Genomic DNA, 17,509 nt, shown 5'->3' on the forward strand with positions numbered 1-17,509 from the left:
CCCCACCCCCGCGATCACAACTCCAAAGCCGGCAGGCCGAGAACTAGCTCAGTGCGTGGCGGCTGACTTGCTTGCCTGCTTGCTCGGCCTGCTGGCACCTGCTTTCTTTCTTTCTTTCTTTTTTTAAAGCATTTTTCTCGGCGGCAGCGCTGGGCCCTGGGCGGCAGGGGCGGGCCAGTGAGGTGTCATGCTTGTGGCGTGACGCCCCTCCTCGCTGGCCTGTCCCTCCCTTGCTCTGCCCCTGCCCAGTGCCGAGAAAAAGGCTTTTTTTTAAAAAAAAGCAAGCAGGTGCTGAGCGAGCAAGTCAGCCGAGCCACTGCTGCCGTGCACTGAGCGAGTTCTCGCTCTGCTGGCTCATCCTTTTTTGTTGTTTTCGGGTGTGCTGAGCCCTGGGCAGAGAGGCGAGGGGGCAGGCCAGAGAGGCGCCGTGACGCCCCGGCTCGCTGGCCCGCCTTCTATATGTCCAGTCTGCTGGCCTGCCCTGCTCACTGGGGGCGGGGCCGTGACATCACGACGTACACGTCATGACGTCACGACCCCGCCCCAGAGGTGCCTCCGCGCTGCCGCCTCGGGTGTCCTAGGGGCTAGCAACGCCCCTGTTGCCGCATGAAATGGGTATGAGGAGATGTCTGCTTCAGCAAGCTGGTGCTGCTTGTGTGTTCTGCGTAACCTGAGTCCAATGATGGAGCTTGTCAAGTGTTATGTGTGTTCCTTTAGCTGACATTGCTACAGTGATATGTGACAAACCCGAGAAGGCACAAGTGGTACTTGAGAATTGTGAACAAAAGAAGACACCAGGACTGAAGATGATAATTCTGATGGATCCTTTTGATGGCACATTAAAGGAAAAAGCAGCTTCCCTGGGAGTTGAAATTCTTTCATTACAAGAAATTGAGGTACAGGATCCCTTTTGCTTGACAAGTCTGCTCTTGAGAGAGGTTAAACCTTCTAGAAACTGCAAGCATGTATGTTTCATCAATATGACATCTTTTGGGATTTGGCTTTGAGTACATGCTTAAATAGTATCCCTTTGAGTAAATTTATCAATCTCCCTTTCCATGTGGGAACTGAAGCTTCTGAAAAGTGTTGAGCAACTTGACTGGGTGGATATTAAAGCATGGCCATGGTATTCCTCCCAAAGCTGCAGATTCTAATCAAATTACTTGGTATCTTGCCCTTCAGTTTCCACATATGGTTTGTTTGGAGAGCAACAAACCATGAGTGCTGGTAGGCAAATAACATGAAATTAACCTTCGGTTGGTTTGTTCCCCAGCATGCCAAAGGATAAAGGGGGAGAAGCACAGCAGGGACTTTGAGTAGTGCAAAATAAACTATGGTTCAATGCAGTGATGGGAAACCTCAGGCACAGGGGCCAGATATGGCCATCCAGGCCTTTCCATCTAGTCCTCAGGACTCTCCTTAGAACTGTCCTCAGGACTCTCCCTTAGAACTGTCCTGCTTTGCATTCTGCTTGAATATTTTTGCCTGGAGGGAATGTGTCCTTTAACTCCAACACTTCTTGCTTGCTTGGGTTGAGAGGTATGTGTGTGAGTGAATAAACTAGGTGAGATTACACACTTCATATGCTACCTATGTGGTCCTTGGGATGCAAAAGGCTCCCCAACCTTGGTTTAATGTGCCATGAGAACTTGGTCATTGACAATGTTTGGGACTGTGGCTTGGCTGGACGGCAGTGTATGTGTTGGGCAGGTTATCTTTGCCACAATATTAATATTTCAGTTTCACCAGTGATTCTGGCCTTACACAACTTCCAGTGTGGTCTATACACTACATTCCTCTTTCAGTGTTTTATCCTTAATACTCATGCTGATCCTTCTATTCTTGCCCTTTTCCATGCCATTTTTAAAAGCTGCTATAAGGGTATATCAATAAATAGCAGTGCCTATACACCTATATATTGCACAGCATTCCAGGGTGGAATTCTTTTTTCTTTCTCTAAATACATTTTTGTAAACCTTGAAAAACCAGTCACCAAACTTAAACAGAAAAAAACAGTGGAATTATTCATAACATAAATTGATTGATCTGTGTCCTGGGGTCTTAGGACAGACAAAAGATGGGAGATTTTGTGTGTGTATGTAAATTTGTTTTTTTTTAACACACACACACACACACACACACACACACACACCTGCATCTTGAGGGAATTAAAAAATGATTTTTCAGCTATATACACACACTCTCTCCCTCTGCTCACTCTCAAGCCTTGTCTTAATATGTAAAGTGCTATTGTTGGGATTTCTTTCTGCAATTATAAATGCTCCAAATGGCTCTTGTCTATCTAGATTAATCTCAATTTAAATTCAGACCTTCACTTCATACTCCCCCCCCCAACAAACCACTTCAGAACATCTACTTCTTGAGCTACCCTGTACAGTAATAGTTATCACCCCCCCACAACTGCCCCATTCCTTAGTGGCACTGCTTAATTGCTCTTGCTTGCTTCCCTACAGATGCTAGGAAAACACAACTTCAGCAGACCAGTTGTAAGTACTCACCCTCTATTTTACTCAACCAATGAGGTCTATTTACCATGTGTGATTTTAAGAGCTTGAACCCATTTTGGACTCAATTGTTATCTTATTTCAGCTTCCCAAACCAGGGGATCTTGCCTTGGTCTGTTTCACCAGTGGAACAACAGGTAAATATCTTGGTAGAACACCAATAGGCAGCATCTTTTGGGACAAGCGCTAATCCTATTTTTAGATTTTAAGACTTGCCTCAAATGTTGGAGATAATAGAGCCCATCCAATTACTGAAACGAAAAAAAGCTCCAGTCATAACCACCCATGCTGGAAGCATTTGAGGGGTTTTCATACAAATCCTTGCATTTATGCAATGTAATATGTTCCTGATGTGTTTTAGTATGCAAGGAACTGTTGGATTTTCTTTGTATTGCTTTATGCTGCCTGAGCGGGAACTTCAATTTCACAGGGTGAAATTTGGACTCTTCTCAAGGAATGTGGAGAGGGGGCAACGTTCAATTTCTGTGTCCCCTTGATACTTTTATAGGGAGGAAGAGACACAAATCCTATTAAAACTGATGGTTTTGATGTGAAACTGTTGACAGCTCTTCATAGAATAAGACTGCCACACAACTTGGGGGAAAGCAAGGAAAAAGAAGTAGCGCTTAACATCATTTTGAAGATTTCCCACTGGGCCTTCAAAAATGGTTATTTGATGCAGAAATTCAGGGGGCACTTGACTCTACACCACTTGTTCTAAAAGAAAGATTGCACGCTGTCTGTAATAGCTAAAACTGGCCTGGTTAGCAGTATTGCATGCCTGCCTCAAAAAGAAATCTACCGTCTATGGGTAGATTTTTATGCTGCATTTTATGGTTTTTAAACCATGAAGTTGTGTTTTTTTTTAAAAGCTGCTTTGAGTTCACACTTAGTGAAAAAGGGCAGCCCATACTTAAAAAAAGAAAAGAAAATGAAAGGAGTGTTCTTATTTAATGGTGTTCATGTTGGCTGAAACAGTGTGTAGTTCAGCTCTTAAATTCCTGGCTTGAGCTACAAATTTGTTTTTATGTGTGTAGGTAACCCTAAAGGAGCCATGCTAACACATGGAAGTATTGTTGCCAATGCTGCTGCTTTCATGAAGACTATAGAAGTAAGTGACCATATGCATAGGCCAAACTGACTGTTTAGGTTGGTCAGGCTGTCAACAATCGAACTCTACATTTTTGAATGTTTGTAGAACTGGAGCATCCTTGTGACACCGCCTGCTTCTTTTCTTGCAGATGACAAGTCCTTGTGTGCCATCGGATGTATCGCTGTCATACCTTCCTCTGGCGCACATGTTTGAGAGAGTAGTGCAGGTAAAACCCCTTTCTAAGTTCTTGCCGCTCGGAGCAACTGTGTGGTGCTTCTTGGGTCTCTTCAAAAGGTTAAGCAGTGGCATGTGAGTGGCTCTGTAAGCATCCCATCTGGCAATAGGAGTGTGGTCCTTCCTGCTTAATGTGACAACAAGGTGTGCTTGTATATCATGATAAATGTTGCAAGCAAGATCTTGAGATGTGGAGTGTGTGTGTGTGTGTGTGTGTGTGTGTGTGTGTGTATTTATATATATATATATATATATATATATATATATATATATATATATATATAGGGAGTGGGGTCTCAATCCTAATACCTTTTGCATTATAGTCAAAGTCTTCCATGGTTACTTTTTAGACCATAATGTACAGCAATGGAGCAAAAGTGGGGTTCTTCCAAGGAGATATTAGATTTCTAACTGACGACATGAAAACTTTGAAGCCAACTATCTTCCCAGTGGTGCCAAGACTGCTCAACAGGATCTATGACAAGGTAAACATTGTACCTAACGGAAAGCTGCCTCCACTTGAATCCTGTTAAGCACAATTGCAACTGGGTATATTACGCTGGTATTTAATTTTTCCATAGAATAGTTCGATTAGAATCCTTGTACCCTCCCAAGTTCCCACCCCACCAAATTTTGAAAACAGAAATGGCAAGCTCACCCCAACATGCCATAGGGCTTTCTCCTAAACTCTCCCATGTCACATCATGGCTTTAAAATCCATCTTAAGGTTAGGGGGCATAATGGCTGGATGTTTGGGAAGGGCAGAGAAATGGTGTCGCCAGAAATGAAGAGGTTATCTCTGGAGTTACTGTGCGCCTTTAGTAGTACAGTGCCCTGATCTCTTGCAGATTCAAAGTGGTGCCCAAACAAACTTCAAGCAGTTATTGCTCAGAGTTGCTGTAGCCAGGAAGCATGCTGAAGTGAAGCAAGGCATTATCCGAAACACCAGCATCTGGGACAAGCTAGTGTTCAATAAAGTCCAGGTACGTGCTCCCCTTTTCAAACTTCAGAACCAATGCCACAATACCTTTCACGGGGGTGCCTGTACTTACATTCTTCTCTTCCCTTCTCCACAGGAAATCTTGGGTGGGAAGGTGCGAATAGTAGTCACTGGAGCTGCCCCCATATCTTCACCTGTCCTAACGTTCCTCAGAGTAGCCTTTGGGTGTCAGGTAAGGGCAAAGCCCCCATATAATGATAATAATGAGAAGTACATTCATCACCAGAAAGGTTACTGTATATGCATCGGGAAATGATAGGAAGCCACAGGTGGAGCTGTGGTTTAAACCATTGTGCCGCTTGGACTTGCCGATCGGAAGGTCGGCGGTTCGAGGCCCCGCAATGGGGTGAGCTCCCGTTGTTCAGTCCCAGCTCTTGCCAACATAGCAGTTTGAAAGCATGAAGTGCAATTAGATAAATAGGTATCTCTCCGGTGGGAAGGTAAACGGCTTTTCCGTGTGCTGCTCTGGTTTTGGTGTTCCGTTGTGCCAGAAGTGGCTTAGTCATGCTGGCCACATGACCCGGAAAAACTGACTGCGGACAAACGGCGGCTCCCTCGGCCTGTAAAGTGAGATGAGCGCCGCAACCCCAGAGTCGTTTGCGACTGGACTTAACTGTCAGGGGTCCCTTTACCTTTACATTCATCACCAGAAAGGAAAATGATAGGAAGTCTATTCTATGTCAGCAAAAAGATAGGAAAAAAGAGATTGCATAAATTTAATTTAAATTTAATTTTTGTAAACATATATAAGATTATTAGTACATGATTGTTTTCATCTTGGTATATTGTGTATGTTATCTACGAATTTCAATAAAGTATTTAAACTGGGGGGGGGGGAGATTGTGGAACCACTTCACAAATAATCCAGTCCTATAGGCTCCACTTCTGAGCAACGCCACTAGGAAGTACCACCGACCTCAGTGGATCTCTGTCATGACAGAACCTGCCTAGGACTGGGCTTAAGTTCATTGAATTGTTCATGTAGACTCCACGTTGTCAAAAAACAAACCCATCCAAACTGGAACTGGAACTAAAGGGCGCCATCTAATTAAATATTTGTCTTCCAAATCAGATCTTCGAAGCATATGGCCAAACAGAATGCACAGCGGGTTGTACGTTTTCATTACCGGGAGATTGGACAACTGGTATGCTTTCTTAAAATTCTAAGTGAGGCTGATAACTATGATTTGGGCTTCAGTTGGCTTATATTCGCATATAATAGATGATCAGCATGAGTTAAAGAAACATCTTATGATGGGCAAGGTAGTATTGGACGAGTTGTATCTTCTGTGTTTGTGTGGGCCAGGGGGAGATGAGAGCTTTCCTTTGGCTTCTCTGGATCAGGCATCCCCAAACTTCGGCCCTCCAGATGTTTTGGACTACAATTCACATCACCCCTGACCACTGGTCCTCTTAGCTAGGGATCATGGGAGATGTAGGCCAAAACATCTGGAGGGGCGCAGTTTTGGGATGCCTGCTCTGGATGCTTTGCAGTTTACCCGGCTGCTTTCTTCTTTCTATGTAACTGAGCACATAAATATTGTGGGGGTGGTGGGTGGGGAGGGCAACAGATTTTTGCTTCTCCTGCATTTAAATGTGACTTATCCTTCCGTTTACTAGCAGAATGGGCTATACTGGCAAGATGAGTTAGACTTAAGACAACTTCTAATCTGATTATTCAGAGTTTGCTTTTCTGCTGTGGAGGTGGGAGAGACTTTTTTTTAACCGTTTAGGCTTATGGAAGTTAACAGTTACTTCGATATGTAAGTGGTAGCAATAAGAAATGGGTTGATACAACAGCCACTTTTGGCCCTTCTTCATACGCACCTCAATGGAATTTTGGCGATTTGAAACAGCTGCCAAGACAGGTAAAGAAGGTAAGATTGTACCAAGAAAAAACTGCATGGGTGTTCTTCTTTAGGTCACGTCGGACCCCCCCTAGCTTGCAACGTTGTAAAACTTGACGATGTTGCTGAAATGAACTACTTTGCAGCTAACGGTGAAGGAGAGGTAAGCTCCTTTTTTGTGAAGTGGCATTCTGTGAGCTGAAGTTTAAAATAGATGGGGTCTAACACCTATTTTTGTGTGCCTTCTATAGATTTGCATTAAGGGGCCAAATGTATTCAAGGGTTACTTGAAGGATCCTGAGAAAACTAGTGAAGCTATTGACCGGGATGGGTGGCTTCATACTGGAGACATTGGGAAATGGATGCCGGTAAGTTGGTGGTCACTGAGGCAGCTTCCTGACTACATTGCGTTTGGAGGATGGGTGGCGGCTAACAGATTGAGATTGAATCCTGACAAGACAGAAGTACTGTTTGTGGGGGACAGGAGGCAGGCAGGTGTGGAGGATTCCCTGGTCCTGAATGGGGTAACTGTGCCCCTGAAGGACCAGGTGCGCAGCCTGGGAGTCTTTTGGACTCACAGCTGTCCATGGAGGCGCAGGTCAACTCTGTGTCCAGGGCAGCTGTTTATCAGCTCCATCTGGTACGCAGGCTGAGACCCTACCTGCCCACTGACTGTCTCTCCAGAGTGGTGCATGCTCTAGTTATCTCCCGCTTGGACTACTGCAATGCGCTCTATGTGGGGCTACCTTTGAAGGTGACCCGGAAACTACAACTAATCCAGAATGCAGCAGCTAGACGGGTGACTGGGAGCGGCCACCGAGACCACATAACACCGGTCCTGAAAGACCTACATTGGCTCCCAGTACGTTTCCGAGCACAGTTCAAAGTGTTGGTGCTGACCTTTAAAGCCCTAAACGGCCTCGGTCCAGTATACCTGAAGGAGCGTCTCCACCCCCATCGTTCTGCCTGGACACTGAGGTCCAGCGCCGAGGGCCTTCTGGCGGTTCCCTCGCTTCGAGAAGCCAAGTTACAGGGAACCAGGCTGAGGGTCTTCTCGGTAGTGGCACCCACCCTGTGGAATGCCCTCCCACCAGAGATCAAAGAGAATAACAATTACCAGACCTTTAGAAGGTATCTTAAGGCAGCCCTGTTTAGGGAAGCTTTTAATGTTTGATGGATTTCTGTATTTTAATATTTTGTTGGAAGCCGCCCAGAGTGGTTGGGGGAACCCGGCCAGATGGACGGGGTATGAATAATAAATTATTATTATTATTATTATTATTATTATTATTATTATTATTTGAACAGAACAGTATGCTGGCTAATTCCAGGTTGCACCATTTGGAATTCTGATGCAACTAACCCACTTCCAACAAAATAAAATTGTGGACTAAAATATGCTGGAATGTGAGATAACAATTGCTTAACATGATATCCTATAACCTCCCCACAAACATACAGTACATGGACGAATTCCCAAACAGATTATCTAGCAGTGGCCTCCATTTTTGTCTCCAAACTTTTCTGCATCTGGCTGTAGAAAATGGCTCCTAGAAAGGATACTTGAAAATGTTCAAAATGAGATTTGCAATCATTATTCCCTTGCAAGGAAGGAAGCTATTCCTGCAAAGATTGGCACCCAAACACAAATCTGATGTATAAAATAAGATAAAACTTCACTGCGACTCTCGGTATGTTGCAGCAGTAAGCATTCCCCATGTGTCCTTCAAATAGCAAGATAAATTAATGTACCCCAAAGTGTGCACTCTATTACAAGTTGTGAAATTGGTGATGAAGAATACAGCCCAAGGGCATGCTTTCTTGCATATAGTGCACTGTAGATTAGGAGAGATGAGGCACTAAGAACTCTCCCCAAAGCCACTGATTGGGTTTGTTATCAATGCACCATTCAAAGATTGAATTGCTGAATATGGCACTGGTGCCTTATTCTTAAAGCATTCTACTTGGCCTATATTTACATAATGCATTTAAAACCCTATGGTATCGTGGGTTTCCACAAAGAATTCTGGGAGCGGTGGTTTGTTAAGGGGGCGAAAAGTTGTTAGATCCCAATTCCCCTCACATAGCTGCAATTCCCAGAGTTCCCTGTGAAGAAGGATTGATCATTAAACCACTCTGGGAATTCTAGGCCTGTATGGTGTAGTGGTTGGAGTGTGGGACTAGGAGCTGGGAGACCAGAGTCCAAATCGCCACTCTGACATGAAGCTTGCTGGGCCAATCACTGCCTCTCAGCCTAACCTACCTCACAGGGTTGTTGTGGAGATTAAATAAAGAGTGGGAGAACCATGTACACGACTTTGAGCTCTTGGGAGAAACATGTGGGATATAGATAGATTTCTATTCCTGTCTCCACACGTGTTTTTGTACTCTCCTCAGAGTGGTGCATTGAAGATAATTGACAGAAAAAAGAACATCTTCAAGCTAGCTCAAGGAGAATATATTGCACCTGAAAAGATTGAAAACATCTACACCAGAAGTGCTCCTGTAGCACAGGTGTTTGTGCATGGAGATAGCCTACAGGTAAGGGTGCCCTGTTCAGAGCTGTGTCTTCAGCCACTGTGCTAACTAGTTTCTAGGGCCAGGCAGTTCTATCAGAATGGTCAAGACACACACTGCTGCTGAGATGGGGGACTTGCGGGGACATAATGAAGACCTTAATGGATTGCATGATCATAAAAGCTGACTTCTTTATAGTATGACACGACATGTTGGCACTTTGGCCCAAAGATCCAAAGGAACTCAATGTGCCCAAGTGGAAATCTTTGGGAACGAGTACATACAACACCCGCCACACGGGTGGCACTGTGGGTTAAACCACTGAGCCTAGGGCTTGCCAATCAGGAGGTTGGTGGTTCGAATCACCGCGATGGGGCGAGCTCCCATTGCTCGGTCCCTGCTCCTGCCAACCTAGCAGTTCGAAAGCATAGCAAAGTGCAAGTAGATAAATAGGTACCGCTCTGGCGGGAAGGTAAACAGCGTTTCCTTGTGCTGCTCTGGTTCGCCAGAAGTGGCTTTCTCATGCTGGCCACATGACCCAGAAGCTGTATGTCAGCTCCCTTGGCCAATAGCACGAGATGAGTGCCGCAACCCCAGAGGGGTCCCTTTACCTACAACACACCCACACCCATTTTTTCCTGGAGTCTGAATGTTCATTCTTCCTACAGTCGTTCTTGGTGAGTGTGGTGGTTCCAGATCCAGAGACCCTTCCAGAGTTTGCGGCAAAGTTGGGAGTTAAAGGTTCGTTCGAGGAACTCTGCAAAAATACAGTAAGTGCCTTTCTCTCACTTTGTGAAGATCCAAGTTACTGAAGATAAAAGTTCATTTGGTGAACTTTTAAGGGGAAATTGTCTGATTGCAAACTGGATTTCAGAGTTCGATAATGAAAGGGCCTGTTTGCCTCTTGACTCTCATGTGGTATTTGGATATGTAGTTTTGCATGAGGCGATATGGGAGTCTTTTGTGCCATATTACATAAACTTGTAAATAGCTGCTTCATGCTAAAATTATTCATGTATACCCAATCCTACAATACGGTCTACTAAACTAGATTCAAGCAAGGTAGCTTTTAAACCAAGATGGGAGGAAATTGGATATGCGATTAGAACAGTTATTCTAAATTGTGTTTTGGCAACCTAGGCTGGTATAGTGGGTTAAGCGAGAGGAGCAGGCAATTATTATAATTGTCACTGCAGTGAAAGTCATTACTTTAGCAGCATTTTCATGTCTGAACTTGCATGTTAACTTCATATGTATCTTGAGCGTGTCGTTTGATTAGAAAGTTGTGCTAGTAAAACTCCCCATGTTCAAGCTTAACCCACACATTTGCCGAGGTGCGAACAACTGTGTGTTAAGAAATAGGCAGCAATCTTGGAAGTGGAATTTTGTGAGTGCAGTATTTAATTTGCATATAACCTCCCTTTGGTGTTTTTTAAAAAAGGTTTTAGAGGCAATGGTCCTTTCTTTCTTTTGCTCACAAAAGAAAGAAAGCCAAGTACATGGCTTTATGAGGATCTCTTCCCACTCCACCACCAAGCCACACAAATCCCTTAAGAATTAAACTGCTTCATGGTGTCAGGCTTTAACAACTACTGGTAGCGGATTGGGCAGCTGTGGGTGAGAAAGAATGTGTGTTTGGGGTCTGTACATTCCTCTCAGATTTCTAGAATCTAGTGCCTTCCTTAGCCTGAAAACAATCCTTGAAATGGTACTGCATACATTGAAATGCAGAGAACTGAACTCATTAAAAAGTTCCAAGAAACACTTTCTAGCACAATGTGAGATTTGACTCCTGAAAAATACTCCTGCAGAACAAATGTGAATTCATTCCATAAAGTTAAGATTCGTAGAAAGGGAAAACCATTGGCTAAAAAGATTCCACAACCATGCTGACTGGGATAGAGGGGTGACTTACACCAGTAACCTGCTTCTGGAAGTCTCTGTTTTTCACCTTGTTGCTACCATATATAGGTTAGTTACTGGTAAACATTAATCTGTTAAGATATTATGGGACTACTTGCATCATTTCCAGGTCTGAAATGGGTTTTCATTTATGTAGTCTTGGTCTCTAAAGGCATTAAGATAAACTTAAAAGTTTTTCAAACACCCTGGTTTAAATCCTAACAATATATTTTTTGTTTCTAGGCAGTGAAAAAAGCTATCCTGACAGACATAATCAGGTTGGGGAAAGAAGCTGGCCTCAAGTCATTTGAACAAGTGAGTATGTAGTTTGTTCAAGGCTATTGCTGTTAAATGGCTTCTAAGAGAATGAACTCTTAACGCAAAACTCCAGAAGTAGAGGGATGGGTTTGTGCATACTCCGACTGTGTTGGAAAGAAGCTTGGATGCATAAAAGGGCTTATAAAAAGATTTAAATCAGCACCATAATGTTTCCATAGTGCTCTGCCCTTAACCCTTTACAAAAGGCATTGAGTGTCTGTCATAGATACTGGAGGAATTACAGGGAAAGTAGTTGGTCTTAAATCTTTGGACTTCAGTAAACATGGAAATTTGTAAAAGTGAAAATTATAAATAAATAAATCTCTGGACTTCCAAGAGGTTTCAAAGGTATCTTGTCATCCTGGGACATGGAGTTCAGATTTCTATCTCAAACTTTGATCTCTGACAAGTCCAGAGATCTCCTGCAATGCCTCTATTGATGTGGGGCAGGCATCCAACAGCCAAGATTATCACACCAGAAATCTGCATGATACACTCCATACAGTAACAAACGGTTCTAGCACTTTGCTCCCAAGTACATGGGACATGTAAGGACATGGGAGGCGCTGTGGGTTAAACCACTGAGCCTAGGGCTTGCTGATCAGAAGGTCGGCGGTTCAAATCCCTGTGACGGGGTGAGCTCCCGTTGCTTAGTCCCAGTTCCTGCCAACCTAGCAGTTCGAAAGCATGTCAAAATGCAAGTAGATAAATAGGAACCGCTACAGCGGGAAGGTAAACGGCGTTTCCGTGTGCCGCTCTGGTTCGGCAGAAGCGGCTTAGTCATGATGGCCACATGACCTGGAAGCTGTACGCTGGCTCCCTTGGCCAATAATGCGAGATGAGCGCGCAACCCCAGAGTCGGTCACGACTGGACCTAATGGTCAGGGGTCCCTTTACCTTTACCGGGGCACTTGCTGTGTTGTGAAATGGTGGCTGTCAACAACTAGCTCTTTTGATACAAAAACAAAATAGGGGTGGGGCCTGTTTGAGGAAGCACTATAGATTTCCTTGATCCCAAGGGCTAGAGAGTATAGCTTCTCAAAGGTAAAGAGGGAACCTGGGTATAAGGCAAACTGTCCTACCTCAGACAAATGCATGAGGCACAATTATGACAGAAATATTGTCTCCACAACCAGGTGAAAGATCTCTACCTCCATCCAGAGATGCTCACAGTTGAAAATGGACTGTTGACCCCAACACTGAAGGCAAAGAGAGCAGAAGTATCCAAATTCTTCAGAAGTCAAATTGATGCCATCTATGCTGCTAATATGTAGTAAGGGGGCGGGGAGCCTCAGCTAATTGTATTTACAGTGAACTGTGAAAGCACTTGGTAGGCCCTGAACAGCCGAAAAATGAAGGACCTGAATCAACTAAGTGTCCTTTCCTCTTTAAAGAAAAAACATGTTTGGCTAAGGTGACAACCAGCTGTGGTGAATCTTATGTAATATACTATGTTGTTCAAATGGAACATGCCAGACTTGTATTCAGAGCAAATGGTGGAAGCTGCCTTCCTGCCTCATTGACTACCGTTGTCCCTTGTGATTTGTATAAATCTAAATTAAATGGGAAGAACTTGATGATAGTTACCTTCTTTGGAAGATAGTATGGGAAAGTATTGAAGACATCTCTTAAAACTATTGATGGTTCTATCTGCCATAATGAGATTGTATAGGACCAGTATGCTTAAACACTAACTTAATCTAATCTTACTGAAAGGTTCTGCCCCATGTAATATAGTCTTGATTTGTACAGTCATTTACTCTAGCTTTGTATATGCTTTTGGAGAAAAAGCCATGAATGTCATCCTTATGTGATGGGTACTCAAATGCATCACTGGCAATAAATGTACTTAATGCCTATTTTTTAACGTCTGGGTATCCAAATTCCACTAAGGTGCAAACTATTCCTGCTGGCTGAAAGTGTATGTGAAAAAATAAACTGATAGCACTTTCTGAAATTTGCGTCTTTTGACTTCGTACATCTTGCAGTTCTCTGAATTCCATGATGGTAAATGTCCCATTTCCAAGTACGTGGAAGGATACTTCCCTCAAGCATGTATAAAATCTATTCAAAATTTAAGGGTTGTGGGGTTGTTTTTTTAGGGAGGGGGACATCTTGGGGATCACCAAGATTGGTGCCTCATTTCCTGTACAGATTTAAGGTGCCCTTAATGTCAAGGTGCATGGTTATTAATGGGACCTTGACTCTTGCTGGTTACAAGTGCTCCAGCTCTCTTTGCAACTCCCAAAAGCAAAGTGCTCAAAGATGATTACAGGGACAGGACTGCAGATGAGTAACTAGAGTACCTTTGTTATAGGTAGCCGTGTTGGTCTGACGTAGTCAATACAAAATAAAACAAAAAATTCCTTCCAGTAGCACCTTGGAGACCAATTAAGTTTGTCATAGGTATGAGCTTTCGTGTGCATGCACACTTCTTCAGATACAGTGTATCTGAAGTGTGCATGCACACGAAAGCTCATACCTATGACAGACTTAGTTGGTCTCTAAGGTGCTACTGGAAGGATTTTTTTTTGTTTAGAGTACCTTTGATCTGTTGTAGCATAGACTAGTAACGGTAGCCTGTGGTGAGGAGAAATACAGGCATGTTAAACACAGCCTACAAATGGGGGCTGGGGGATATAGAGGGGAGATCTGTCAGGGATGTTTTGCAACTTTTGCTATCAAAGCACCTCTTTCCCATCAAATCGGAGCTATTTGTCTATATTCTTAGTAGATGCTGCTCATTGCATTAAATCGCTCATTTAACCTGAAGACCAAAATAAAACTGAGAAAACTAGTGTCTACAGCTGTACAACTAGCAGCTATCATGATTCTCCATGCTTAGACCACATGACTAAGCAGGGCTTTCAGAACCTGAACTGATGTCAACCAAATTTAGTCCAGCGGCATCGAGAAGTCCTACAAGTATGACGTGAGAAATGGGCAATGAGAAATATGCTATTCAGATGTCTCAATGCTTGGTTGGGTCATATTAGTTAGCGGGTGATCTGGGTAGGATATTTAATTTGCCGGGGGGGGGGGGGGGTTGCCATAAAATCCAACCTGCCATTAAAATTATTGAGGGGAGGGGGTTGAACCAATTTGGAGCAGGAACTGTTGGGAAATGAAACTAAGGAGCTGGTTTGGATGATATATCTGGGGTGGTTTGAAAGAGAAATGCCAAGTACTTCAGATGAGGAACAAAACCCTCTAACTGCAAGTTTGCACGGGATAATTTATATTTACAGAGGCAACTTTAGAATGTGAATATTACAGAAAAGTGCTGGGTGTTGTCTTCGAAGTCCTTAGTGGCTCTCAGAATTTGGCTGCTTGCAGGACCACCTCTACCATGGTTGCAAATACAAAGTTTTAAGTGTGTTTTAAGTGCAATATACAATGTGACACTAGATGGTGATGGTGAGCCTTCCTTATGGAAAAGACAATGTATTTTTTAAAACTTTTTTTTTAAGGATTTCCAGAACGTTTTGTGTGTAGATACACCCATGTGAATCTGCTGGGACTTTACAACCTTCACCGGAGGTCCTCCTGTTTCTCCCACCATCTGATGTTAGGAGGGGCACTGAGGGCTTTTTCAGTTGTTGCAACCTGTGCTTAGAATGCCCCCCCCCCCCGAAAAGCGCCACTAGTATAAACTTTGTCTTTTTGACACCAGAGAATTGTTTAGTTGTCCAAACATTACAACATCTTATATAAATGGCTGTCATTGTTGTTCAGTTGGCTTTTATTGGCGTTGATGTTTCTCCATGCATTTTATTGCTTTGATTATATTTTAACTGTAACCTGTCCTATGCTGAGGGGCAGCTAACAAATTTAGTGAAAAAAAAATAACACCCGTGGCCTATGAGGAAGAAGTTCAGACAACCAGAGGATTTGGCATAGGGAAGAGAAGAAAAGGAGGTCCTGAGTTACGACTGGCTCGCCAGAGAGGTTAAAAGCAACAAAAAGGGCTTTTATGGGTATGTCCGTAGCAAAAGGAAAAACAAGGAAACAGTGGGGTCACTCAGAGGAGAAGATGGTGAAATGCAAACAGGGGACAGAGAAAGGGCAGAACTCCTCAATGCCTTCTTTGCCTCAGTCTTCTCCAAGAAAGAAAAAAACGCCCGACCTGAAGAATATGGAGCAGATGATTCAGCAGGGGAAACACAGCCCAGAATAAGTAAGGAGGTAGTACAAGAATACTTGGCTAGTTTAGATGTATTCAAGTCTCCAGGGCCAGATGAACTACATCCAAGAGTATTAAAAGAACTGGCAGAGGTGATTTCAGAACCACTGGCAATAATCTTTGAAAATTCCTGGAGAACAGGCGAAGTTCCAGCAGACTGGAGGAGGGCAAATGTTGTCCCTATTTTCAAAAAGGGGAAAAGAGAGGACCCAAACAATTACCGCCCAGTCAGCCTGACATCAATACCAGGAAAGATTCTAGAGCAGATCATTAAGCAAACGGTCTGTGAGCACCTAGAAAGAAACTCTGTGATCACTAAAAGTCAGCATGGGTTCCTGAAAAATAAGTCATGTCAGACTAATCTGATCTCATTTTTTGACAGAATTACAAGCCTGGTAGATGAAGGGAACGCTGTGGATGTAGCCTATCTTGATTTCAGCAAGGCCTTTGACAAAGTGCCCCATGGTATTCTTGTAAAGAAGCTGGTAAAATGTGGGCTAGACAATGCTACCATTCAGTGGATTTGTAGCTGGCTTACTGACCGAACCCAAAGGGTGCTCATCAATGGCTCCTCCTCATCCTGGAGAGTAGTGACTAGTGGGGTGCCACAGGGTTCTGTCTTGGGCCCAGTCTTGTTCAACATCTTTATCAATGACTTGGATGATGGGCTTGAGGGAATCCTGAGCAAGTTTGCAGATGACACCAAATTGGGAGGGGTGGCTAACACCCCAGAGGACAGGATCACACTTCAGAATGACCTTAACAGATTTGACAACTGGGCCAAAGCAAACAAGATGAATTTTAACAAGGAGAAATGTAAAGTACTACACTTGGGCAGACAAAATGAAAGGCACAAATACAGGATGGGAGACACCTGGCTTGAGAGCAGTACATGTGAAAAGGATCTAGGAGTTTTGGTTGACCACAAACTTGACATGAGTCAGCAGTGTGATGCAGCAGCTAAAAAAGCCAATGCAATTCTGGGCTGCATCAATAGGAGTATAGCATCTAGATCAAGGGAAGTAATAGTACCACTGTATTCTGCTCTGGTCAGACCTCACCTGGAGTATTGTGTCCAGTTCTGGGCACCACAGTTCAAGAAGGATACTGATAAGCTGGAACGTGTCCAGAAGAGGGCAACCAAAATGGTCAAAGGCCTGGAAACGATGCCTTATGAGGAACGGCTTAGGGAGCTGGGTATGTTTAGCCTGGAGAAGAGAAGGTTAAGGGGTGATATGATAACCATGTTCAAATATATAAAAGGATGTCATATAGAGGAGGGAGAACGGTTGTTTTCTGCTGCTCCAGAGAAGCGGACACGGAGCAACGGATTCAAACTACAAGAAAGAAAATTCCACCTAAACATTAGGAAGAACTTCCTGACAGTAAGAGCTGTTCGGCAGTGGAATTTGCTGCCAAGGAGTGTGGTGGAGTCTCCTTCTTTGGAGGTCTTTAAGCAGAGGCTTGACAGCCATCTGTCAGGAATGCTTTGATGGTGTTTCCTGCTTGGCAGGGGGTTGGACTGGATGGCCCTTGTGGTCTCTTCCAACTCTATGATTCTATGATTCTATGATTCTATGATTCTATGACTGCCTGCTTTAACATAGATGAACAAATGACCCATTGTTAATTACTTCTCATCAACATACAACCTATTGAAGTCAATTTTCACGTCATTCAGCCCTCAGTGCAAACAGGAATAACTTAATGAAGGTACTACACATGCAATGTGATATTGTCTTTTTAGGCTCACGACAAATATAATACAACTTTACTACAAAAATTTACTGCAAAAATTATCCAGCAATTTAGCAGTAAGTTCACCTGCTACTATGCACCATAGAATAATAATACATACATAATACGTGTGTGTGTGTGATTCTGGGGGGG

At 43.6% G+C, this 17,509-nt stretch overlaps 1 protein-coding gene across 4 annotated transcripts in view; it reads left to right on the forward strand.

Annotated features, from left to right (window-relative positions):
* The window catches only part of ACSL5 (acyl-CoA synthetase long chain family member 5), a 32,300-nt gene extending 19,543 nt beyond the window's left edge, over window positions 1-12,757 (forward strand). For all 4 annotated transcript variants that reach the window (XM_035132407.2, XM_035132404.2, XM_035132405.2 and 1 more), the window contains exons 7-21: window positions 718-896; window positions 2,475-2,507; window positions 2,611-2,662; window positions 3,563-3,636; window positions 3,767-3,844; window positions 4,203-4,337; window positions 4,701-4,835; window positions 4,929-5,024; window positions 5,925-5,997; window positions 6,774-6,862; window positions 6,951-7,067; window positions 9,097-9,240; window positions 9,885-9,986; window positions 11,362-11,433; window positions 12,573-12,757. In XM_035132407.2, the coding sequence (XP_034988298.1) occupies window positions 718-896; window positions 2,475-2,507; window positions 2,611-2,662; window positions 3,563-3,636; window positions 3,767-3,844; window positions 4,203-4,337; window positions 4,701-4,835; window positions 4,929-5,024; window positions 5,925-5,997; window positions 6,774-6,862; window positions 6,951-7,067; window positions 9,097-9,240; window positions 9,885-9,986; window positions 11,362-11,433; window positions 12,573-12,710 (1,517 nt within the window). In that variant the 3' untranslated portion in view covers window positions 12,711-12,757. The remainder of the gene's footprint in view (window positions 1-717; window positions 897-2,474; window positions 2,508-2,610; window positions 2,663-3,562; window positions 3,637-3,766; window positions 3,845-4,202; window positions 4,338-4,700; window positions 4,836-4,928; window positions 5,025-5,924; window positions 5,998-6,773; window positions 6,863-6,950; window positions 7,068-9,096; window positions 9,241-9,884; window positions 9,987-11,361; window positions 11,434-12,572) is intronic.
* Window positions 12,758-17,509: the final 4,752 nt, after the last annotated feature.

Source organism: Zootoca vivipara, chromosome 5 (assembly GCF_963506605.1).
Source record: "Zootoca vivipara chromosome 5, rZooViv1.1, whole genome shotgun sequence".
NCBI lineage: Eukaryota > Metazoa > Chordata > Lepidosauria > Squamata > Lacertidae > Zootoca > Zootoca vivipara.